General features: G+C 41.2%; 1 protein-coding gene across 5 annotated transcripts in view; it reads right to left on the bottom strand.

Annotated features, from left to right (window-relative positions):
- Nucleotides 1-26,226, bottom strand: part of FOXP1 (forkhead box P1) — a 411,134-nt gene that overhangs the window by 234,298 nt on the left and 150,610 nt on the right. For all 5 annotated transcript variants that reach the window (XM_058437157.1, XM_058437155.1, XM_058437158.1 and 2 more), the window contains exon 3: nt 16,406-16,602. In XM_058437157.1, coding sequence (XP_058293140.1) covers nt 16,406-16,591 — 186 coding nt within the window. In that variant the 5' untranslated portion in view covers nt 16,592-16,602. The remainder of the gene's footprint in view (nt 1-16,405; nt 16,603-26,226) is intronic.

The raw sequence follows: 26,226 nt of genomic DNA on the forward strand, positions 1-26,226 counted from the left end.
GTGGCTCCCGCCTGTAATCCCAACACTTTGGGAGGCTGAGGAGGATGGATGACGAGGTCAGGAGATCCAGACTATCCTGGCTAACACGGTGAAACCCTGTCTCTACTAAAAAAATACAAAAAATTAGCCAGGCATGGTGGCGGGCGCCTGTAGTCCCAGCTGCTCGGGAGGCTGAGGCAGGAGAATAGCGTGAACCTGGGAGGTGGAGCTTGCAGTGAGCCGAGATCACGCCACTGCACTCCAGCCTGGGCGACAGAGCGAGACTCGTCTCAAAAAAGAAAAAGAAAACAAATGTGGTTTTTTAAAAATCCATACTTGTTATTGACAGGAAAGCGATTTTTGTCATAAAATGTTAGATAATGAGCAGTGGTTGTCAAATTTGATGGTGGAAGCACCTAGAAGTGAGGCAGAGATCTCCCTGTGGAGAGATAACACCAGGGAGCAGCTAAGTGGTAGCGGAAAACTTAAAGACATTATGGGAGAAAATCCTTGTACCTGCAAAAACTGTATCCCGTTATTCCTATGCAAAAAATAAATCTTGTTCAAGGTGCAGGTATTCTCTGCCATTTATATATATCATTTATATATCTCACAGAAGCTTTCCAACAGTGTAAATGTGAATTAAATTAAAAATAACTTTTCATTTTTATTGTAAAGGCAATATATGTTATTGTAGAAATTTGGGGATCTACAGAAAAGTGTAAAATATATATGTGTGTGTGTGTGTGTGTATATATATATATATATATTCTTTTTTTAAAAAAATAGAGACAGGGTCTTGCTGTCACCAGTCATGGCTCACTGCAGTCTCAACCTCCTGGGGCTCAAATGATTCTCCCACCTCAGCCTCCTGAGTAGCTGGGACTACAGGCAAGTGCTGCCATGCCCAGCTAAGTTTGTTGTTGTTGTTGTTGTTGTTGTTCTTAATTTTTAGTAGATACGAGGTCTAAGCTGCCCAGACTGATCTCTAACTCCTGAGCTCAAGTGATCCTCCAGCCTCGGCCTCCCAAAGTGCAGGAATTACAGGCATGAGCTGCCATACCTGGCTTAATGTATATAAAATAAACTATAATCCCATTAAAAGACCCCCCCCCAAAAAAAACCATTGACAGCATGTTGCTTTCAGGTTTTTCCCCCAGCAATCATTACATTATGGTAATTTTTAAAGTTATTAAATGTTCTACACTTTTAAAGGGTATATAATTAATATTATATCAAACTTATGTGTTAGCATTTTTTAACTCTTCTTCTAAGGTCAGAGATTTAGGGTGCATTTAATTTTTCATATTGTAAATACCATTACAATGAACATCCTTAGGCATGTATCTTTCTGTATGCCTCACATTATTTCGGTAGGTTAAATTCCTGGTGATGATGATGATGGCGGTGGTGACGGTGATGATAAGAATACCAAAAGTTGGCCAGGCATGGAGGCTCATGCCTGTAATCCCAGCACTTTGGGAGGCCGAGGTGGGTGGATCATTTGAGGTCTGGAGTTCAAGACCACCCTGGCCAACATGGTGAAAACCTGTCTCTACTAAAAATACAAAAAACATTAGCTGGGCGATAGTGGCGAGTGCCTGTAATCCCAGCTACTCAGGAGGCTGAGGCAGGAGAATCGCTTGAACCCAGGAGGCGGAGGTTGCAGTGAGCCAAGATGGCGCCACTGCACTCCAGTCTGGGTGACAGAGTAACACGCAGTCTCAAAAAAAAAAAAAAGAATACCAAAAGCTAATGTTTGCAGACAATTTACCATGTGGTGTGCAAACTTCCAAGCATGATACACTTTATTTAGACTATTAAATGCTAATATTATTTCCATTTGATGGATATATAAACTGAGGCACAGAGAAACTTACACAGTCACCCAACTAGCAAGTGGCAGAGCCATGACTCAGGCCAAACATACTGGCTCCACAGTCTATGCTGTTAAACTCTGCCAGTGGTTCTTCAACTGGCAGCAAAGAAGAGCTAGAAATAGATATGCAAATTTGGAGGCCCTGCCCCAGATTTACAGAATAAAGTACTTTAGGGGTGGGTCCAGTAATCTATGTTTTAAGAAGCCCTCCAGGGCCTGGCGCGGTGGCTCACATCTGTAATCCCAGCACTTTGGGAGGCTGAGGTGGGCAGATCACCTGAGGTTGGGAGTTCGAGACCAGCCTGACCAACATGGAGAAACCCTGTCTCTACTAAAAATACAAAATTAGCCAGGCAAGGTGGCGCATGCCTGTAATCCTAGCTACTTGAGAGGCTGAGGCAGGAGAATCACTTGAACTCAGGAGGCAGAGGTTGTGGTGAGCTGAGATCACGCCATTGCACTCCAGCCTGGGCAACAAGAGCAAGACTATCTCAAAAACAAACAAACAAAAAAGTCCTTCAGATGATACTCACACACATAAAAGTTTGAGAACCACTGCTGACTGCCATAGAGCCACTCAGTAAAATTGTATCCCTGATTCAAAGGGTGTGACTGTTTTAAGCCTCTCGAGGTCCAACGCCAAAATACCCTCAGAATAGGGTGTACAAACTTACACTGCCTTCAGCCACATAAGGGGTTGCCTGTGCTATGTTTATCACTTATTGTAATCGGTGCTCATTTAGTCAAAGATCTTTCAACTGGTTTATAGGGTTCTGTAGTTAGAAGAATTTCAAGACTGTGTAAATCTGGTGTTTACATTTGAATAGACATGAAATGGCTCTTGGTACAGATTGCTTTATATGACCTTACTTTCCAGAGTTTGCTTCAGAGCTGGCACTGTACAGTACTACATTTTAAATATCTGAGAAATTATTCCAGGGACACATTGGGAAGCATTCTTCCAAAAGAGGAACCCTTTTCCAAATTAAAGAGAGACAGGTCACTAACACAGGTAATATCAACTAATCATAGAAAAGCCTAAGAGTATTTGTCAAAAGATTGAAACATTTGGCAAATCTAACTAACATACAGAATAGCTGTATAATTTTTTTTTTTTGGGGGGGGGCATATTGTAGATGAAATTGCAATTGCAAAATTACACATACAAACACACTTTTCAGGGAAAAAGTTGTTTGGGTTTCATCAAATTCACAAAGGAGGGCCCATAAACCTGCAAAACATAAAAATGATGGTATTAGAGGCCGGGTGTGGTAGCTCACGCCTGTAATCCCAGCACTTTGGGAGGCCAAGGCAGGTGGATCACCTGAGGTCGGGAGTTCCAGACCAGCCTGGCCAATATGACGAAACCCCGTCTCTACTAAAAATACAAAAATTAGCCAGGTGTGGTGGCAGTAGCCTATAATCCCAGCTACTCAGGAGGCTGAGGCACAAGAATCGCTTGAACACGGGAGGCAGAGGTTGCAGTGAGCTGAGATCAAGCCACTGCACTCTAGACTGGTTGACAGACCAAGACTCCATCTCAAAAAAAAAAAAAAAAGCATTAGAGATATGGACTATGCCAATACAGATTTTTGCAAATTGTGAGATATAAGTGATCCAATTACAAACTTAAAAATAGAATCAAGAAAGTAAGAAGGGAAAGAAGAAAAGTTGGAAGGGAGAAAATACAAGGGCAACACCATCTCCTCAGAAATCCTGTCAGTTCATAAACAACTAAATTGAGCAAACGCCTTCAAATTTGGCAACTATTTTTAAATTAGGTATTATGGTTTCAGTTATTCTAGTTCCATTATCAATAGAGGTAAAGTAGCTAAAATTCAATATAAACGTTTGTGAAATATGGACAACACCAACTAAATTGCCACACTTGTCAGCCCACATCTAATCTCTGGAAATCGTACAATCAACTTTGTGCCTAGGTAAACAGATAGTCCTAGGCCATTTCCTGGAGACCAATAAGCTCAGATGCTACAGTATGGTGTAAGAAGACCTCTCCTCACCATGTGCCTCTAGTCTTTCCAAGTACAAATCCAAACTTACTTGTCTCAAAATTTAAAATGGCAAAATGGAAAAGACACAGCTTTGGGGCCTTTAAAATCTCTAAGAAGCCAAACCCATATAGTTCAGTGCATACTTATCATCCATTATCTCCTGATGGAAGAGGTTAAAACAAATCAGCAGATGTGCACATACTGAGACTCTTTCCTAACTTCACCAAGGTCTAAAATCCCACCAGCATAGACACAGATTTGTCCTCTCCGGGCTACTGAAGATTTATTACCTAAATCACTCACCGATCAATTAGTCATATACATCTCTTCTACAGTTGATCTTCAATTTGCTTTAAAAATTGTAAAAACTTTTCACGTTATCTGTTTATGTCTTACTGCACCTTAATTAAATTATGAAATCTTTGAATGCAGGGTGATACCGAGAATAATGTATTTTTGTATCCTCTAGCCAACTATAGGACTATGAACATAAGATAGGTTATGTTTTTATGTTAATTTTCTTTGGCAAGGAGCCAGGGCCAAGGACATCTGTCTGCTCTGTGAGTGACTCACTGAGTCCAACCTCCATTTCCTTACTAGACTGGCTGAAGATTCTTTTAACCACCAATAACGTCAAAACTTCCAACTTGTAAGATGCTGTCAGCTGAATGATTAGAAAGAAACTCTAGAGGAATGATGACAATTGGAAGTCATTTTGCCACTCCAGAAACTATGAAACAAAGTCTTAAACAATAGTACACATATGGCCAGGTGCGGTAGCTCACGCCTGTAATCCCAGCACTTTGGGAAGCCAAGGCAGGCGGATCACGAGGTCAGGAGATCGAGACCATCCTGGCCAACATGGTGAAACCCCGTTTCTACTAAAAATACAAAAATTAGCTGGGTGTGGTGGTGCAAGCCTGTAGTCCCAGCTACTTGGGAGGCTGAGACAGGAGAATCTCTTGAACCCGGGAGGCGGAGGTTGCAGTGAGCTGAGACAGGGCCACTGTACTCCAGCCTGGCAACAGAGCAAGACTCCGTCTCAAACAAAGAAACAAACAAAAATATAGTATAAATACATAGATATTTTTCAGAGAGAATTTAGAAAAGAGTGACGAATGCTTCCTCAGTTTTGTCACTGTAAAGTAAGGGTAGAAGTTTGTAGAAGGCAAATCTTGTCACATCTGCCATTCATTAACCCAGAGATTGACAAACTTTCTGCAAAGTGTCAGATAAATATCTTAGGCTTTGTGGGCCACACAATCTCTGTTGCAACAACTCACCTCTGCTGCTGCAGCATGAAAGCAGTTATAGGCAACAGCAGGCAAGCGGGTGTGGCTGTGTTTCAACAGAACTTTTATTTACTAGGTGGCAGGCTGGATCTGGCCCAAGGGCCATAGTTTGCTGATTCCTGGTGTAGTCTGCAGACTTAAAGTACCTTATACCTAGCCCCTACTCAAAGAAGGTACTGAATGAACAGTTGAGACAAGTTTAAAATTATGTACAGAATGCAATCTTGACAATTATAATTGTGAATCGCTACATTACAGAATATAATCTTGATAGTTATAACTGTGAATGTCACATACTCAGCTTATGCGTGATGCTTTTCCTGTCTTAAAAACCTATTAATGGGCTGGGGGTGGTGGCTTACGCCTATAATCCCAGCACTTTGGGAGGCCGAGGCAGGTGGATCACCTGAGGTCAGGAGTTTGAGACCAGCCTGGACAACATGGTGAAACCCTGTCTCTACTAAAAATACAAAATTGTGGGCATGGTGGTGCACATCTGAAATCCCAGCTGCTAGGGAAGCTGAGGCAGGAGAATCACTTGAACCTGGGAGGCAAAGGCTGCAGTGAGCTGAGATCGCGCCATTGCACTTCAGCCTGGGCGACAAGAGTGAAACTCCATCTCACAAAACAAAAAAAAACTGTTAATGATACAGTAAGTCTATATAAATACACGTGATATATACGTATAGCACACAGCACAAAACTTTGTGTTTACAAGAAATAGAAATTGAATGAGAAAAATCAGAATATGATCATAAAAATACACACTGTAAATGCATTTTCACTTAATGCTTTCGGATGTTGAATTCCTACTGAGTTGAAATGGAAATATCACCCATAGGAAGAAAAAAATGAGGAAAGGTAAGCAATATTATCACAGTATTATTTATCATACACATTAGGACTAAAAATAGTCAGGAAAGAATGAGCATTATGTCATTCTCTCCCAGTCTTTAACCTTGTAAAAGGTTGTTGAGTTTGCAGAGGGTATATCAAGAGTCAATACAGGAGGCTATAAAGAGAACTACTTCGTATCATGCAGCCCTGAAAAATTAACACTTAATAATTATAATAATAAAAATTCACTTTTGCCCTGCTTTAGGAAGCTACCTCTTATTTTATTAATTTTTTCCAAAAATATCCCTTCCTTTGGCTCTGAGAGGCATGACTCTGCTGTTGAAAAGCAAAAGACATTTTACGCACAATTTTCCCTCTACTAGGAAGAGGTATATTGTGCCCTTCAGTGAACATAAAATTGATATTATCATCTCTTAGTTTATATCTCACTACTTAACCTTCAGATTAAAAGTTATTGGATTTGAATGACTAAGAAGACATCATGTCACCTTCCCTTCAATGTGGAGAGACCGAAGTTGAAGATGAGACAAGGTAATGTGATAAAAACACGAATGTAGGATCAGTGGATGCTTTGCCTCTTTCTTTCTTTCTTTTTTTTTTTTTTTTTCTTTGAGATGGACTCTCACTCTTGTAGCCCAGGCTGGAGTGCAGTGGCACAATCTCGGCTCACTGCAACCTCTGCCCACCAGGTTCAAGAGATTCTCCTGCCTCAGCCTCCTGAATAGTAGCTGGGATCACAGGTGGACGCCAACACGCCCGGCTAATTTTTGTACTTTCAGTAGAGATGGGGTTTCACCATGTTGGCTAAGCTGCTCTCGAACTCCTGACCTCAGGTGATCCGCCCTCCTCCAAAGGGGATTACAGGTGTGAACCACTAGCCACTTTGTCTCTTTTAATAGGTGGCTGTGATACTGACAACTCAGTTGTGTTTGTGTGGATAATAAATTCTGAAATTAATGGTCTACCTGAAGAAACTTTGCTGAAGATTAATATGTGTTAGGAAGTTCATTTTATTTTTGGTACAGTCAAAAAGGAGCTGTCTAACAATAGGAATAAAATTGTTAATTCAAGGGGAACATCGGGTTACCAACCTTAAAAAAAATCCAATACCCTCCACAGTTGGTACTTGCACTATCAGTTTATGCAGAAGATCCTGCAAAACGTCCACATGGAAGGACTAAAGAGAAAAACAGAGCTTGCTTCCCGCCTTCCCTCTCCGGGCATGACTAAATTTAAATACACAAAGAAGACTGGGCCTTTATGTCCCCAGGCAGTTTAATCTATACCTCCTAAATGAGTCTTCCAATAGCACCAGCTGTTTAATAATTGCACATTGTACTTTTCCAACAAAAGAAACACAACATACGCTCCCCCACCACCTGAAAAACAAAGTCAGTCTAAGAAGCTTGTGTCAATATGGAACAAAGACTTTATCAAAGATCTAACTTCATAGTTTTGTTCTCTCAAAGAGATAAGCCCATTCCATGATCAATAGAAACACAAGCAGTTTATCAGTACTTCCCATGTGACTTTTGGAAGATGTACTCAATAGTAACTGTCAAAGGCTAAATGGAAAATATTTGATAATTTTAACGCAAATAAACATATGCAATCAAAATAGTGAGTTTTAGCTGCATAGAGTATCTTTTTGTAAAAGTCTTTTTAAAAAATGACTTTTTCAAAATAAGCCCATCCTTTATTTAAGTTCTTAACCTCCTAGTGGCAGCTAAGAAAGGAGTTCAGGTTCTTCCCCATGCCCCTCTCTTTCTGTTTCATGGTGCCCCCATTTTGCCAGTCATTAAGATGGAACATCCTGACTCATCATTGGTAACTCCCACTCCTTGGTATTTGCATACTTCATAATTCAAAAGGTCCTGTTTTTCCCAACACTCCTCTCAACAATCTCTTCTTATCCAGTCCTTCCTTTCTCTTTCTGTTTCACTCATTCATAAATAGTCTGTCACAGAACTGCCCTACATCAGGTACTATGCTGTGTGCTGCGGAAGTACCAGGTAATGAGAAAGGTGATCCCGGCCCCCATGACCCCCATTCCCTGATGGAACTTACACTTCACTAAGGGATTCAGATGGAGGAGGAGATGTTCAAGAAGCCAGGAGGGATCAACAACAGGGTGCCCTCAATTCACTGGGGCCACATTAGTGGCCAATTACTAAATGTCAGACCAACTGCAGTAGCACTGTCATGGCCACTCATCTCTCCAGGACTTCTTCCCTTCCAAGCCAGCTAGGTTCAACCTTCTGATTTACTTTTAATACACCACCTCTCATATGATCTTTCTTCTCTACTTAGAACCCTCCCATAAGCTGAACCCAATCTGCCTTTTCACCATCTTCCCATCTTCCTACTGCCTCCCTAGTTATTCTTCAGGCTCTGGCTAAGTAAACTCTAAGTTATTCTCCCATGTTTTCCTAGCACCTAACATATCAGTTCCCCCTCCACCCCCATTTTCTTCCACATACGGAGGTTCAATAAATAATAGTTAAATGAGGCTGGGTGTGGTGGCACATGCCTGTAATCCTGGCACTTTGGCAGGCTGAGGCAGGAGGATCGCTTGAGCCCAGGAGTTCAAGACCAGCCTAGGCAATATGGTGAGACCCATATCTCTACAGGAAAACAAAAAGAAAAACAACAACAACAAAAAAACAGCTGGCCTGCCGTCCCAGCAACTCAGAAGCCTGACGGTGGGAGAATCGCTTGAGCCCGGGGAGGTCAACCTTCAGTAAGCCATGATCGCAACCCTGTACTCTCACCTGGGTGACCGAGCTAGACCCCATCTCAAAAAAAAAAAGAAGAAAAAAAGAAAAAGTTAAATGAAAGAATATGCGAATGATCAAAGAAATAAATTGCAGCTGTTTTCTAGTGGAGCTCACTTATGAGCCCACTTGCAACAAAGCTGAGACAAGGTCAGTATGGGAAACTCTTCAGGACATTTTCTTGTCAGGGGGGAGGGGAGCTAATGTGGCTCTATTTTTATGAATCAAATCAAACACAGTATTTAGCAAAGGGTCTCTGGAATGTTACAAGTAACACTTCATAATTACAATAGATTTGAGTTCAAAGACAAAGTGATGAAAAGAAACTTTCTAACATGGGGTTCAATTCCCTACATAAACTTCCTTCTTATGGCTCAGTGTACTACTGGCATTTATATTACTATTCTTCTTTGTCATAAAAGCAGTCACCTTGTAACCCTTTTTATCAAGTAATCTATGCACTACCTAAAAGTACACTAGACTCCATCAGGCCAGCTATAGGTTTACATTATATAAACATTCCAATTCTGCCTGCTCAGCGCTAGTTGTCGATAAACGCGAGCCATTGCAAAACAGCAAAGTAGGTTCCTTGCCTTCAGAGAGCAGATAGGACCTGCTAGTTTTGCAAAAACAAACTCTTCGCAATCACTGAAACTAATCTGTCAACAAATTACCATTAAAGTCATACCTCCTGAAAGTTCAAAAACAGACTTGTGAGTAGACAAGAGATAGGGCGTTCTTTTTTTATGATTATTTTTATTAGCTCACAGGTCAGGGCTTAAAATTACCTTTTCAAAGCGGCAAAGCTTTCTCTTGAAGTCAAGAGGGTACACTTCACTCATAATGAAATGTGGCACCTGTCTTTCTATGACCACATTCTCCTCTGTTATAGGTCTTTTTTCTTCTTTTGCTTCTCTTGCCATTTTAATTTTCAATGGAGAGATTAATGACACATAACTGTTTAGTAATCAAAACTTGAAAGAATTTCATACAAGGCTCAAATCACAAGTTACATAAATCTTTGGCAACAATATTTTGATGGAAGGCAGGTCTAAACTAACAGAGTAAAGAACTAAATTTAGCATTCAGGGTGAAATATGCCTTTTCTAGAAACAGCCCCAAAGGGAATTAAGAAAATGTGGGGGGGTCAGCGATGTGGCTGCTTTTTCTTTATTTGTCAGAATTATCTGAATCCTGTCTCAGTTTTGTTTCAGTTTGTTTGTATGGTTATCACTAACATTTTGGTGGCATTGATTCCTACACAAAATATTTTTGACCATCAATACTTTTCACATTATTTGAACTATGCAAGGTCTTCAGTAAAAGTGTATCTCAGCATAGCAATTCCTTTAAAATTACAGCTGGGATCTTACCTACCAGCAAGGGAAGGTGCTAGCCCCCAGCACAGTACCTGGCCCCATGTAGGCATTCAATAAATACTAATAATACCTTCTTCTATGCCCCCTTCCTGGAAGTTCCCCTTCTAGGACACAGAGGTGCTGATCAGCTTTTCCCTGTCAGCATCAAGAGACCCTCCTTTCAGACACAGTCAGTCTCCAGCAGCTACAACGGGAAAGGCCCACTTGAGGGCATTCCTAACAAAGTTCATAAGCCACCTCTTTCAAAGAAAAAAGTGGTATAATGGCTCGGCCAACCCAGCCATTGCTACCCAGTCTTTACACCTATAGATCCATACCATATAACCTGCGTCATTTCCCATAAGTTATGAAACAAGGCCAGGAATGGCCTCTGGAATTTTAATATGGTGCCCCAGAGGCCTGTGGGTAAAAATGAGATGCAAAGAATCAGATGCAATAAGCACCTTCATTCAGTGGTGGTTACTGCCAGTACAGACACCAACAGCTATTTCTTGCAGCCACTATTTCTCACAGAGGCAGTTAAAAAGCTGGAAATGTTTGCGGGACAGCTTTCTTCTTCTACTCAATATCCACCAGCAATTTCACTAACAAAAACTAATGAAGGGATGGATTTTGCCATTTTGAATGTGAAGAAAATAATTTTCATTTGCTTGTGTATTTTTTGTTTTTTGACACAGGGTCTCAATCTGTCACCCAGCCCAGGCTGGAGTGCAGTGGCAAGATCTCAGCTCACTGCGGCCTCGACCTCCCATGCTCAAGGGATCCTCCCACCTCAGCCTCGTGAGTAGCTGGGACCACAGGCATGTGCCGTCACCCCTAGATAACTTTTCCATTTTTTGTAGAGACAAGGTTTTGCCATGCTGCCCAGGCTAGTCTCAAACTCCTGAGCTCAAGGAACCTGCCCGCCTTGCCCTCCCAAAATGGTGGGATTACAGGCATGAGACACTGCACGCAGCCTGCTTGTATATTTCTTTATGCTGAAACGAAAAAGGTATTTCTACCCTTCTCCCCCTCTTAAAACACTGACACTATGGTCCCTCAAATACCATTTCCCATGCTCAGAGGACCCTGGGATATCCATTCCTGATTCTCCCAGGTTCCTCCAGCACTGTATTTTCTACATCCCCTTTGTTTCTTTGTTGTTGTTGTTGTTTATTTGTTTTTTTTTTTGTTTGTTTGTTTTTTTGAGATGGAGTCTTGCTCTGTTGCCCAGGCTGGAGTGCAGTGGCGCGATCTCGGCTCACTGCAAGCTCTGCCTCCCGGGTTCATGCCATTCTCCTGCCTCAGCCTCCCGAGTAGCTGGGACTGCAGGCGCCCACCACCACACCTGGCTAATTTTTTTGTATTTTTAGTAGAGGTGGGGTTTCACCGTGTTAGCCAGGATGGTCTCAATCTCCTGACCTCGTGATCTGCCCTCCTCAGCCTCCCAAAGTGCTGGGATTACAGGGGTGAGCCACTGTGCCCAGCCGTTATTTGGTTTTTTTTTTTTTAGACACATTCTCACTTTGTCACCCAGGCTGGAGTGCAGTGGTGCAATCTTGGCTCACTGCAACCTCCGCCTCCCAGGTTCAAGTGATTCTCCTGCCTCAGCCTCCTGAGTAGCTGGGACTACAGTCATGCACCACCATGCCCAGCTAATGTTTGTATTTTTAGTAGAGACGCGGTTTTGCCATGTTGGCCAGGCTGGTCTCCAACTCCTGGCCTCAAGTGATCAGCCTGCCTCGGCCTCCCAAAGCGCTAGGATTACAGGCATGAGGCACCACAGCCGGCCTCTACATCCCCTTTGAATGTACATAACTAGACTCTTTGCCTGAGTCCCACCCATTTCTCTGAGCTTCTTGCGTTCCGGGAAATGACTAATCTTTGACCTCCTTCAATGGCTCATTGGAAAAATTCAACCCGATGGGTCCCCTTTACTCCCCTTCTTCTTTTTCAAGAGAAGTTCCCTATCTACCGTTCCCACCTCCTTACTAGTCATTTCACATTTTCTCTCCTTCTTTTACATTGTTAACTTAAAACATACTCACTGTCTTCTGGGCCACAAGACCCAACACCTTAAACCAGATGTCAAAGAAAGAAGCCACGGGAAGTAAACACTTTGCTTATCCACACTCTCTAAATAATACATGTTCAAATTCCAAATACGGCATATCTTAAAAGTTTTTTCTCACAGATTCCCTCTAAACTGCTGTCTTCATATAAAATGATAGCCACACCTCAGAACTGCAGCAACCAAAGCTCTCTCTATACTGACTTGCAGACAATAAAACTGCCAGGTGGTACCAAAAAAAAAAAAAAAAAAAAAAAAGAAAAGAAAGAAACCCCACAAAAACCTCGTCATTAAATGGAATGTTGTTAAGAAATAGCTGTTTTATTTAACAGCTATTCATTTTTATTGAATAAACATTTTCTAGTATGCATTCTGTTAATTGACCTGACAGCATATGCTGTATATGGAGAAACTTCTAAACATTATGCTCTATGTAATATGCTTATCTGAAAAAGCTCTCATTTGCAGCAATATGGAAATAAAATTCTGCCTTCTAAAATTCAAGACTTTTAAAATGCATTAATCCACACAGTTTACGAAATTGTTCTGGACATTTTAAAATCCTTTCTTTAAGAAAAAAAAACTTTAGTAATTGCTAATAGTATTTGTTGCTGAGTTTCATAATGGAGCAGTGCACATCCAATACAACTTTTACAGACATAGAAATGGTGCAGGGATAATAGGAAATAAAAAGCAGTTATGGTATCGGGTAAAGAATTACTCAATGGATAAAAGAAAATATTCAGAAACTCTATCAAATTATATTATTAGAAAACTATTGTTATAATAATTTCAGGGCTCAGACATAAATAGAGTTGAAACATTACGGAGATAATACATTTAGTCTTGAGGAAGGAAGACAGTTTGTGAGTGTGTTGGCGGGCTCTACCAGCTAATGGCAGCACCTCTCTTGGGCTGATGGCTTCTGAGTGATGAGTCTACCTTCCAGCCCAGAATCGCCAACTCCACTACCTAGAGGCATAAATGAGCAATGCTGCTGGTGGGAACAAGAGCAGGCTGGAGGGCTCCCTGTCTTCAACAGCAATTCATCTCCCAACAATTGTTGCCCTTGTGGGACTATCAGCCCAAGGTTACCAGATATTCTAATTTTTCAAAAGAAGATGGAAAAGCCAGATTTGCCCCATTTCTCTAGGTTGTCAACTAACTAATTTTTAGAAATGACAATACCATTTGAACGCAATTAAGCCAACCTATAAACAAAACTCACTATGGAACCAGTGCACTCCATAGTGAATCTTTGTCAGGGCCCTCCCATTCTGAAAACGGCATTTGCTAAAATTTGTAATTATCTTTGATAATATGGAGCAAACATGGAAAGGTTTGCATTTATTTATTTTATATCCTGGCACTAAGTAAAAACTCTCCCTGTATCCTCAATGATGGTATTGGTACAACTGGAAAATCCTCCAACATTCAATATAACACACAGCATCATTAACTCGTTTTTATACCAGGCCCTTTTAAGCCAGATCTTTGTGTTCCATGGACTTCTAACATATTTTACAGTTCTAATTCTCTTCCACTGTCCTACATTAATCAAAGCTGTAACCCCTGTTGTCTTTGTACTACGGAATCTGAATGTGCCCCTGGCGAGGAATGGGGGAAAAGTCAACAGGAATTAAATTTCAGTGCAACTGTTTACTCAACTGTGGCCTGCAGTTATTGAAATTTTATCCGTGGTTTTGTGTGACTACCGCAGTAATGAATTCAGCATGGCTGTGATTTTCTCACTGCTGGTATTCTCACTTCAAGTAAAAACCTGTAGAATAAAAATGATGAAAACAACCATAGTCCATTGGAGAATGCTCACATTTCTCCAAACTGTCTAATTGTTGCAGTTTTCAGTCTGGAAGAAAACTCTGATAACTCTAGTCCTGTAGAAATATTTTCAGTCCTGTAGTTTTTCTTATTTCATCTACAGATTTCCCTTTTCCCCAACAACCTGTTAAAAGCCTTACCGTATACTTAGGGGAGTTGAACAGCTGTCAATGTTATATTTTAAAAGACTTCCAAAGGCTTTGCTAATCACGATACAGGGGGTTTTGGCCACAATGATAGACCCCACTGCTTTGTTTCTTCCCAAAATGTGTCAACGACATACGAAGAAAAAACTGTCATAAAAACATTTAAAAACAGTATAAAAGTCTAATCATAATACATTTCTTGACCTTTGCATCAATAACCCATAACAACAAATGTTCCAAAGTGGTCACAGCCAAAGGAAGATGTGGATAAATACGTTTGCAACTGATACTTTTTAAGGAAGATGTTGGTGAAATATGCTTTTATAATTTTATTCTATGTAGCCAATTTGTTATCACTGTTGTGTGTGTGGGCGCGTGTGTGTGTGCACATGTTTTGATGGTTTATATGTAAAGTCTTTTAGCTGGCTTACTGCTTTGAGATCCTGAATGATTTTTAGCTCCTCAAATAAAAATCAGAATTTCCCATTTATGTAATTAATGTACTCTAAATATTAATTATTTAGTATCACCACATCAGTCAGTAGCCCCATCTCAAGTGCTCAAGTGCTTCATAAAGAAATAGTCAATCTTGACACTTGCCTGGTAAGGGCATAGAAGACAGCATTCAACAACATTAACTATTTGTTCTGAATGAAATGGCTGAGAACATCACATGAACATGTACTAGCACAAATACACGGAGACCCTTTTACTGTCTACTGCTGGGTTTTGCTAACAACCTCACTGGTCGGAATTTGGCCATCTGCACTAACTTAAATGCACAAAGTTTATACACAACAAACATCACAAATTCCAGCTGAAGTGAGCCCGTGGTGCAGGCACAAATGGGTTTGGGCTGCCAGTGAACGAAAGATCAAATCACTTGCAGGAAGTCCTCTGAATTAAGACTTTTGCTAGTCTGTTACTTTTCCTTTCTTGCGCTTTGTTGCATCTTTCTCCCGACAGGTTCCACAGGCTCATGTTGGTTCCACCACCTAGTAAGGAGCTAACAATCTAATCATTCCTTATTCCTTAAAAAACTCTTGGCAAGGAGAAAAAAAAACATGGTTTAGAGCTTGTCTCCAAGTTGCATCCCAAACGAGCTTAGCTTCTCTGACACAGATTCCAAGAAAATGGTTTGAGAAGCACTTTGTCTCTATCTTCTTCCTCCCCACAAGAGTTCCAGCAGCTTTCAGAAAGGCCGAAAGGTACTTCATTCTTTTTAATTCACCTGTTTCTGCCTGGCACCATAACTATGTTTTGAATAAGTAAATCAAGAACAAAACAGGTCACAAACCATCTATTATTATTAACAAACCCTAATAATATTTCCTGAGTCTGAGAGAGGCTGGAAAACCAGTCAGTCTTCAAGCAAATGCTGTTTACTTATTTGAATTTTTATCAACACTTTGACAAGAAAACACTATTTCTTGGGTCGCCTGTACCATTTGGAAATATTTTACCAGTCACTCACAGGTACCCAGTTCTATACCTGTAAAAAGTATAACTAACAGGAATGAGTACATCCCAACTTAGGTGCATTTTGGGGAGGCACCAATAAGAGATAATTTAAAGCAGTAAGACTTAGCCACAAACCCACTGCTGCATGAATACAGGGAACATATGTAAATACCCTAAATACCCTATACCCCAAATTCCTACACGTAGAGGGAAGCAGCTTCCTACAGTGATGCCCGTCTTCTAGATGTTTTGGCTGTTATCTCGCCATTTCCGCCTGTCCTTCTACGTATTTATTTCAACTCTCCTTACTCATCTACTCTTTTTCTCTCTTTTATTCCTTAGCTCTTATTTCCTTCTTCACAGCCTTAAGCCTGTTTTTCGTTTAATTTTTATTTTTGCACGAAGGCAGTGGGAACCATTTCTCCAAAGAGTAATTTTATTCACAATGGGGAAAGGTTACGCTGACACACAGGTCCACTCATCTTCGTCTCAGCAACTGCTCCCCACAAGGGGACCTGCAGGACTTCCACTCCCAAGGGCTTGAAAATTAGTCTCTTAAGCCAACTGCTGGGACTCCTAGAGGGCTGATGGTTTATGAGATGCCACCGACAGACAGACAGATGGACAGACAGGTGAGCACAAAACACTGATTGGCGAGATAGTGATTAAGTGTAAAATTCTGCAGTAAAATTCGCACCCACCACCCTCCACCTGCCAAGACTCCAAAGCCCAGTACCTGCTGCTGCTGCTGCTGCTGCTGGGCGTGGGCGAGGTCAGCTGCCCCGATGTCCACGGCCGGCGTCTCTCCGTTGGACCGCCCCTCCCGAAGACCGCCGCACTCTAGTAAGTGGTTGCTGCCGCCCGACCCATTCTGGATGGCTGAACCGTTACTTTTTGTCTCAGTCCCAGATTCTTGCATCATGACTCAAAAACCTGATACAAGGATTTCCAAGATGGGGGGCGGGTGGGGGTAGAAAAAAAAAAGCAGCTGTTAAAACAGTTGTTGTGCATAAGGAGAAGGGCCTTGGTTTAAATGTTGCCAAAATCTGTAAACAGTTGTCATTTTCTTTCACTCAACGTATCCCCTCATTAGTGGGCCAGGCCCCTAGTTTCGGGTCTGAAACTGTCATTCTCAATTCAAGTTTCGGTAGTATTGTTTTAAATATATTACTTTTTTTACCCTTAAAAAACTAGTATTTGTAGGTAAACCTAGAATTCAAGATTACATTTTTCTCTTTTCTTTTTTTTTTTTTTTTTTTTTGAGACGGAGTCCCACTCTCTCACCCAGGCTGGAGAGCAGTGGCGCGATCTTGGCTCACTGCAACCTCCACCTCCCGAGTTCAAGAGATTCTCCTGCCTCAGCCTCAGGGTAGCTAGGATTACAGGTGTACGCCACCATGCCCGGCTAATTTTTTGTGTATTTTTAGTAAAGAAAGGGGTTTCACCATGTTGGTCAGGCTGGTCTCAAATTCCTGACCTCGTGATCCACCCGCCTTGGCCTCCCAAAGTACTGGGATTGCAGCCACTAAGCCCGGCCCAAGATTAAATTTTTCTTCTATCTGGTTCCCTTGCTCAAAAACGAGCAAGTCATCCTATAGAGCATATTAGGTATAAACATTAAATTTTAACATGTGCAGGCACTGTTTGTTGATATTACACATTTTTTTTTGAGACAGAGCCTTGCTCTGTCACCCAGGCTGAAGTGCAGTGGCACTATCTCTGCTCAATGCCTCCGCCTTCCGGGCTCAAGCAATTCTCCTGCCTCAGCCTCCCAAGTAGCTGGGATTACAGGTGCCCACCACCAGTCCCAGCTAATTTTTGTATTTTTAGTAGAGACAGGGTTTCACCATATTGGCCAGGCTGGTTTTGAACTTGTGACCTCAGGTGATGCACCCGCCTTGGCCTCCCAAAATGCTGGGATTACAGGCCTCGTGAGCCACGGCACCTGGCCGAAGGTACTAAAATTCTAATAGAAAAAATATACATAGGCCTGGGGGCGGTGGCTCACGCCTGTAATCCCAGAACTTGAGGAGGATGAGGCAGGTGGAACACTTAAGGTCAGGAGTTCGAGACCAGTCGGGCCAACATGGTGAAACCCTGTCTCTACTAAAAGTACAAAAAAAGAAAGAAAAAAATTAGCCAGTCATGGTGACAGGCACCTGTAATCCCAGCTACTCGGGAGGCTGAGGCAAGAGAATTGCTTGAACCCAGCGGGTGGAGGTTGCAGTGAGCCAAGATCACGCCATTGTACTCTAGCCTAGGTGACAGGGCGAGACTCCATCTCAAAACAAAAGAAAAAAAAATGGTGCAAAATGAGTAGCTAGAAAATATCACTTAGGGCCAGGTGCGGTGGCTCATGCCTGTAATCCCAGGACTTTGGGAGGCCGAGGCGGGTGGATCACGAGGTCAGGAGTTCAAGACCAGCCTGGCCAATATGGTGAAACCCTGCCTCTACTAAAAATACAAAAATTAGCTGGGCATGGTGGTGTATGCCTGTAATCCCAGCTACTCAGGAGACTAAGGCAGGAGAAGTGCTTGAACCGGGACCTGGGAGGTGGAGGTTGCAGTGAGCCGAGATTGCACCACTGCACTCCAGCCTGGGCTACAGAGTGAGACTCCAACTCACAAAAAAAAAAAAAAAAAAGAGAGAGAGAGAGAGAAAATATCACTTAGGTGTAAATACATTTCACATTCACTCTTATTACTCTCTGGGCACAAAACCATTATCCCAGAGAGCTGATTCAGCATTTGGCTCAGAAAAAGTGTCCAAAGATGACAAAAGACAGATAGCATTTGCTAATACCAACTGCTACCATCTACTGATCACTACTGTTGGGTCAGGCAGGCCCTAACGCAGGTGATTTACACATATTCTCCAATTTAGTGCTGATGATGATTGTTACCCCCAGTTTGTGGATGAGAAAACTAAGGATCCACAAGTTATTTAATTTGTCCACTACATGTCACAGCTAGTAATGGTGGAATCAGGATTTGAACCAGTTCAGTTACGTCAAAGCTCTTAACCACAATGTGTATTTTTAAAGTTGAGGTTCAGTGGGGGCAAAACAATGAAAACGGCAGGGTCACACTCCAAGTTCACAGACCAGGATTTGGAAAAGGAAAAGCAACAACCATTAAAGGAAGTGAAGAGTTCAAACATGAAAGCTGAGAAATGCCTGAATAATTAAGACTTTAACGTGAAATACCAATCCCAGATTAAAGGGCAGAAAATTTTTACGCAAATGTGTTCCAATTGTGGAAGGACGCATGCACAACCAATGCTACAGATTTCTGCCCCATACATGAAATGTGACAACAGGGAAATTTCAATCTTTGGGTATCTTTAGAGGACATTGTTTTCTTGCTAGAAATTGGATGAAGTCTGTTTTCTGCAGACTTGCACAAAAACCAAATGGAAAAATTAAAAGCAGAAAAATTCACATCTTTCTTCATTTCCTTTCACTGTATAGCATGATCCAACTTGATACAGACTCTTCATAAACCCAAAAGACGTATATATTTTTTAAGTTGATCCAATTCTAAAGTGGATTGAGAATGGCATTTTTCACTAGCAGGTGGGAAACAAACTGAGAAGTAACAGCTGATTCACGCTCGTTTCTTGATTTCTATTATTATTTTTTCATTCTCATGTCTTCAGATCAGACTTTCTAATAATTACAGTCCTTTAGAAATTGCAGTTATAGTCTTACTGTCCACAGAGTAAAGCATCTATCAAAAATAACCAAAATCTTCCCTAAGATGTAAGAATCAGGTAACAAGATAATTTGTGACAACATGAGTGCCTTGTTCATCACCAAAAAAGAAATGAATTAGTGAAACCTAGGTACTTTTCCTTGGGTGTTTCAGTCTCTCTTCCACAAACTTGCCCCTTTGTACGGAACTAAAAGAAAAGAGCAGGGTGCAGTGGCTCATGCCTGTAATCCCAGCACTTTGGGAGGCCAAGGCAGGCAGATCACTTGAGATCAGGAGTTCGAGACCAGCCTGGCCAACATGGTGAAACCGGTCTCTACTAAAAATACAAAAAAATTAGCCGGGCGTAGTGGCACATGCCTGTAATCCCAGCTACTCGGGAGGCTGAGGCAGGAGAATTGCTTGAACCCAGGAGGCAGAGGTTGCAGTGAGCAGAGAGCATGCAACAGAGCAAGGCTCTGTCTCAAAAAAAGGGGGCGGGGGGAGGGAAAAAAAGAATTATAGGAAAAGGCACAGTGTTAGGTATTTAAGCAAGAGAGCATTTGTCTAAGAGTAGGTAGCAAGGAAATCCATCTAATTATCAGGATATAGCTCAAATATACGTAAAGAAAAAGTCTATAGATATAGATTTAAAAATATGTATATATACAGATATTTTTCCTTCTGGGAATACCTTCCCATACCAGGGACTTGATCCCCAAAAGACAACAACATTGCACATATATAAACTCTATCCCTGCCCTAAGAATGAGGCATAAATATTTAGCCAAATATCCTGTCCTGATGGAAGAGAGCTGCAGGTAGAATGCTGCTTTCAGACTATGTGACCATCGGGATCCCAGGCCTGAGAGCAAGCGTCTAAGAGACTGGTCCTGCTTTTGTTTCCTTGGTGAGACACCATTCTGGTGGGTGGAGTAAGAACAGTCTCCAATACACAATTTGATGAGAAGGCCCTGTTTTTGCTCCATGCAGTTCCAAAGCAGACTGCCAAGTCCTCCAGTACAAGTTTTGCAGGCATCAAGCCAAGCAGCTTGGCTTGTGAATCAGGTTTGTGAGAGTGCAGGCTTTGGGACCAAAATTGCATAAAGGATTATTTTGGTCTGAGGATGTCCTTAATTAGTCAAGTGCTAACAGTAGTATGTAGGTTGGAAGATTTAAAATTTCCCATAATCTCCCACACCAATCAGGAGAAAACAGCTTTTTGAAAAAGCACATGTGAAAAAATAGGAGTGTCAGTGTCTAAGAACATTTCTAACAGTGTCTGGGCCAGCAATATTTCTATCAAACGTTCCAAGTCATTTAATAAGCCTTTATATCTGTATCACACTTCACGAATTGCAGAAGCCCTCTGATGTGCTTTTCAAACTTGTAACAAGGCTAGGAGGGAGATAAGGCAGGTAAATGTTATCCCCATTTCACAGATAAGAAAACTAAAGCTCAGTCGCTTAAGGGATAGATGTAGCCATAACTATTCTGTTTCAGACATGAACTTGTCCATTTAATAAATGATTAAGAAACTCCAGGTTGTAAAGTCCTGTGCTGGGTAGTGGATAAGAAAATTAATGAAAAGAAAACTATGGAAATTCCAGAAAAGACAACAATGAGAGTGGCAGGTGGACAAAGAAAAGCATTAAAATACAATGATATAAGGCATCTGCACTATTTTGCAAACAACTGTCTTTTTCTTTTGAGTTTTCACTATAAGAGTCATCTGAAATCAAGTCAATATATAGGAGAGGAATCTATCTTCTCCATAATGGGATGCTGCACCCTCTTTGCTTTGAGGAAGCTTGTCCCAGGCACCCGGTTTGCATAACCTCTGCTTCTCTCTGGGGGAATAACTAACCCTATAACTAACCAACTGCCTTGCTCCGTGACATACTGACAGCAGGAAACACTGTATAATCATACAAAGTGCCTGAATACAAAGGTATGGCCACACCATACCCACAAACAAGTCCTTCCTCCAGAAACAACACCAAATCTTCCTCTGCCTTCCTGTGTGGCATCTCCAGATGAACTGAGCCCGTTTAAATCACGTGATCCATTTAATCTAACCCCACAAAGGTCAATGCTACAATTGCATAGATGTCAAAAAGCCTAAAGAAGCCAAAATGATCTACTTCTCATCTTGCTTGGAAACATTACAGAGCTACTGATTTCAAAGGTTCGATTTTTGTGCTGGAGGGACTTGTAGAAAAGGACAAGGACTGAGTTTAGCATGCTTATTTATTGCTGTTGCCAACAGAGCTGCTCTCTGGAAGTATTCTGGAAAATTCATAATGTCCAGGCCAATGTATTTATAGTAAATTAAAGCAGTGCTTTATTATTATGATTATTTCCTTGGTTACAGTGTTGATGCTGAAAATTTAGGGAAAATAAAGCCCTTGTTATCATGCTTGTGAAAGATTTTAAGCTAACAAAAAGTTCAGTCTTGATTCCAGGGCAGTTAATTAAGGTTGACCAAGTCAGGCAGAAGTAAATTAACTTGGCTGATCAATTATTTATATGAAGCAGAATAAATGCCCTTAAAGAACTTGGTCTGTTCATAAAAGGATGTGTAAATTAAACTAAACATAGTTTTGTAAAATATGTTTCTATTTCTACGGGGAGAAGAGAAGTTAATGGTGAAATCACTATTAGGAAAATTATTAGAGTAATTACACAGTCCACCCCCATCCGAAAAGAAAAATTCTCTTTCTCATTGTTCATCCATGTACAGAGAAAAAAGGAAGATGGCATGCAATTCTGAAGAGATAACAGAAGCTCATGGAAAAGGAAGGAAGGAAGGAAGGAAGGAAGCAAGGAAGGAAGGAAATGTGAATTTCACTATGTAGATTTCATTATTTTGGAAATATTGAACACATGCCTCTTACTTTATTTATTGTCGGTTAACTCCATGCAGTTTGTAGACTGAGAAAGAATAAGGATGAGACTCGGACTAGCTTTAGCTCTAAGAGAGGTACTTTTAAAAATTACTCATGTTGCATCATTAAGATTTAAAACCGTCAATAATCGTGTTCACGCCATTGAGGAAAAAAGAAGACCAACCTGTCTATATTATGATATAAAGCATACATTTAGTTCTGGTTCTCATCAAGCAAATGAACTGGTTCCCTTTTAATGTGCAAAGGGTTTACAAGGCAACATAAGACAAAGGAGTTTTAAGGAGTGGGGTGCAGCTCCACAGGTTTTTTTCCCCTAGTAGGCAAACAGTAGGGTGGCCTAGGATATTAAACCAGTTCTGTACTCTTTAATGCTCTTGTGGGTGTTACTCTCTTCACAATAGAGAGGGAATCAAGCAATAGAAATCCCAGAAAAAAGTCACAGACTCTCAGTAGAGGACTGCAACAATGGAGACATCACATTTGCTAGCATGAGGGGCATGCTTTCTTTTTTTTTTTTTTTTTGAGACGGAGTCTCTCTCTGTCGCCCAGGCTGGAGTGCAGTGGCGCAATCTCGGCTCACTGCAAGCTCCGCCTCCCGGGTTCACGCCATTCTCCTGCCTCAGCCTCTCCGAGTAGCTGGGACTACAGGCGCCCGCCACCACGCCCGGCTAATTTTTTTGTATTTTTAGTAGAGACGGGGTTTCACCGTGGTCTCGATCTCCTGACCTCGTGATCCGCCCGCCTCGGCCTCCCAAAGTGCTGGGATTACAAGCATGAGCCACCGCGCCCGGCCGAGGGGCATGCTTTCACACTGCTCACCCATCACCTGGAGAGATGCTGCTGGAGCAGGTGGCATTGAGGAGATGAAGGACTGACTGGTGGAGGGAATGACAAATGAGACTTAGTGGTTAAGGAAGCAGGTGAGGAGACAGAAAGACGGCGGCCCCAAGATGTAGAGTCACTGTCTAGAAATGGGCTTGGATGGGCTACTCTTGAAGGAAAAAAAAAAGGGTAGACGGGAGGAGAAAGAACAAAACAAGAGGAACAGAGTTAGATCAGACAATTGTTTTCTCACCTGAGATAACTTCTACAAATTATGAATGAACCCTACAGGCACCGTCTTCCAATACCATATTTTCATAATTATAACAGAAAGGCGTGAATTTTCTAATGCATGGCAGTTCAAAAAGTAATCAAGGGAATGAGCCGGAGGGCTATTTTAATGTATGCAAAGCTAGTGACCCACAATAAATGGGAGGTAAGCTACAATGAATGCAAAGTAATGCACACATACTACAGTCCTGGTCTGATGAGGGACGGCTAAAATTAACACCCAATTAATTTCTGAATTGACAAACAAATGAAACCCATAAATCTACTTTCTCATTAATTTTCTTGTGGTATAATTTAAAGCAGTAATATGAGGGCCAAAACTGAACATTACCCATCATAAATATCAGAAAGATAGCACTGTAACACCATAAATTATGCATATTACCTGTTGTTAAAAATGATTTATGTATTATCAACTTTATCATGCACCATAGATGTCTATCTACATGTATCTTTAAAAATCTGGAATTTCATTTAGCCCCTCTGGAATAAAAGTTCAGGAGCAATGAAATTGTCAAAAGCATGTTTTTTAAAAAACAAAAACAAAACAAATGTGGCCACTCATTTAGCCATATGGGAGATCAGGGTAAAATTGGAATCATTCCAGGTCTCAGGTGAGTAGAGGCTAAGAATATCATGGAAGTGAGGAGTCGGGCCTCCGCGGGGGGGAGAAACAAACCAGCTGTAGGAGCACCCCTCCTACAGAACACAGCACCTGTGTCCAAACGGCGCCTCTGACCTGTCCTGCCCTCTGGAATGCAGGAGGTGCAGGGCTTGGTACACGTAAGCAAAGGCAAGATGCATTTGAATGCATCTCACATGGCCAGTGGGGAGCATCTATAGCTATGACGACCAACGCAAGCAAGGAACCCTAAATTGGCAAAAACTTAGAAAACCCATGCTTATTTTCAATAATGTAATACGGCAGCTTTCTTGCCTTCAAAAGAGGAAGAAAAGAAATAGAAACTAACTTGTATTTATCAATTAAACCAGGAAAAGTTTATATTTATCAATTCAATGGAAGAAGCATTCAGATTAAAATAGTTTCCTTGTCCACTTTCCCAGCTCCATTTGTTTAATAAGAATAATAAATAAATACATCTTTTATCTCAAGTTTAACTTTCAGGTATGCCTTGCACGTAACAGGAATTTAATACATAATTACTAAATGTTTGACTAAATGATTAAATGACAGAAAATTCCAAGGCCAACCTCTTGATCAAATGAGATCAAGGGCTTGTGCTGGCCTCCAACTTTTATATTCCAACTTTAAAAATACTCTATTTCCTGTACACATCTTTAACTGTTTTGGTGTTCTGAAACTCCGAAAGTAACAAGCCATTAAATCTGTTAGGTCTTAAGAGAAGTAGGATGATCTCATTAAACACTGAAAGATAATCAACCAATGAAATATCCTACAAAAACCCACTGGAAACACTGAATATATATATATGGACAATTCAGATGGGCTGGAGATGGCAGACAATAGGATGTTTAATTTTCCCTGTAATTTATGACTCAGAACAGAGTTGGCGGGATTGGGTGGTAATAAAATAATGTTCCTAACAAAAGCACAGGCTTCCTCCTTCTTCACCAGGCTTTCAATGTGAAGACAGGAGACTTCATATTTCCAAGGAAAAAAAGGATTTCTGCATTCCAATGCCAAGGCAGTAAAGTTGTTCAGAGCAACTGTAAATGTCTTATTCTTCAGAACTGTCTTCATCAAACTTTCTTGGATACTGTAATCTTTGTGAGACACCAATGAGCACAGATAACAAGTTGACCCTGCTCCAAAAATTACAGATGTCTAAATTTATATTTTTTAGCTTTTCAGCTCTGGTGGGTCTTGGTTCCCTTCTTTCCTAATAGTCAAGAGTTTAAGTGCTGTAATCATAGCAACTGTGGGCAAACGAGGGAAGTTAGAAAGAAGCCGCTCTAGGAAACAAGTACAAAGCAGAAAGCATACCCACTCCCTCGCATATTAATCCCGAGGAGCTCAAATAATTAAATAGAGACTGAAAAGGAGCTTTGCCAATCCAGTGCTAGGCTGTTTGCTTTGCCACAAGGAAGCCTCTGAAGGTCAGGCATGATGGGGCCAGGTGTTCTGGGGAGCTTAATTAAAATGCATTTTTACAGAACAAAATAGATTTTAAGTTTGAGAACTAACAAAGCCCGCGGAACTTTAATCATTTGAACATTCAAACAGCTGAATTCTCACAAATAGTCCAGTGGAATAAAGTGACCAACAACCAGTTCAGAAAAGTCTTTTTTTTGCATTTCTATATTTTCTATCATTTAATGTACACGAGGCCAGGTTCATAACATCAATTTATGACTGGCGTGTTCGATGACACACTTCACGTATCTCCCGCTTCAGCTCAAGCCCCTCACCGCTCTAGTGGCCAAAGTGAACAATATGTTCTCAGCATCATGGTAATGTAGTGAATGTGGGCCATCAGAATTCTGTTGCTTGCATTTCTCCGTTGTGCGAAAGGAACCATTATTTAATTTTATCCTTCAAAAACTCCAATATACATATATGTATTTTCCCCCCTGAAAGTTGCTCTCACAGACAGATGAGCAAGGCTTCTCTGATATAAAAGACCACCATTTGCCTCCGCAGGTCATGACCCTCCAGCCTCTACCCTCACCACCCTGGTCAGTGTTGTATCTTTGTAATTTACAGCAAATGCTAGGACAGCACGCCTCATATTGAAACACAAGGCAAATTCAGAAACAGCAACAAACAATAACTTAAAAAAAATGATGATATGATGCGAGCTGAGAGTTTTCTCTGCTGTTTGCAAAACATGACAAAGGCCAGGCTAATGTTCAGGTCTTATCT

This window comes from Hylobates moloch, unplaced genomic scaffold (genome assembly GCF_009828535.3).
Source record: "Hylobates moloch isolate HMO894 unplaced genomic scaffold, HMol_V3 SCAFFOLD_4, whole genome shotgun sequence".
Lineage (NCBI taxonomy): Eukaryota > Metazoa > Chordata > Mammalia > Primates > Hylobatidae > Hylobates > Hylobates moloch.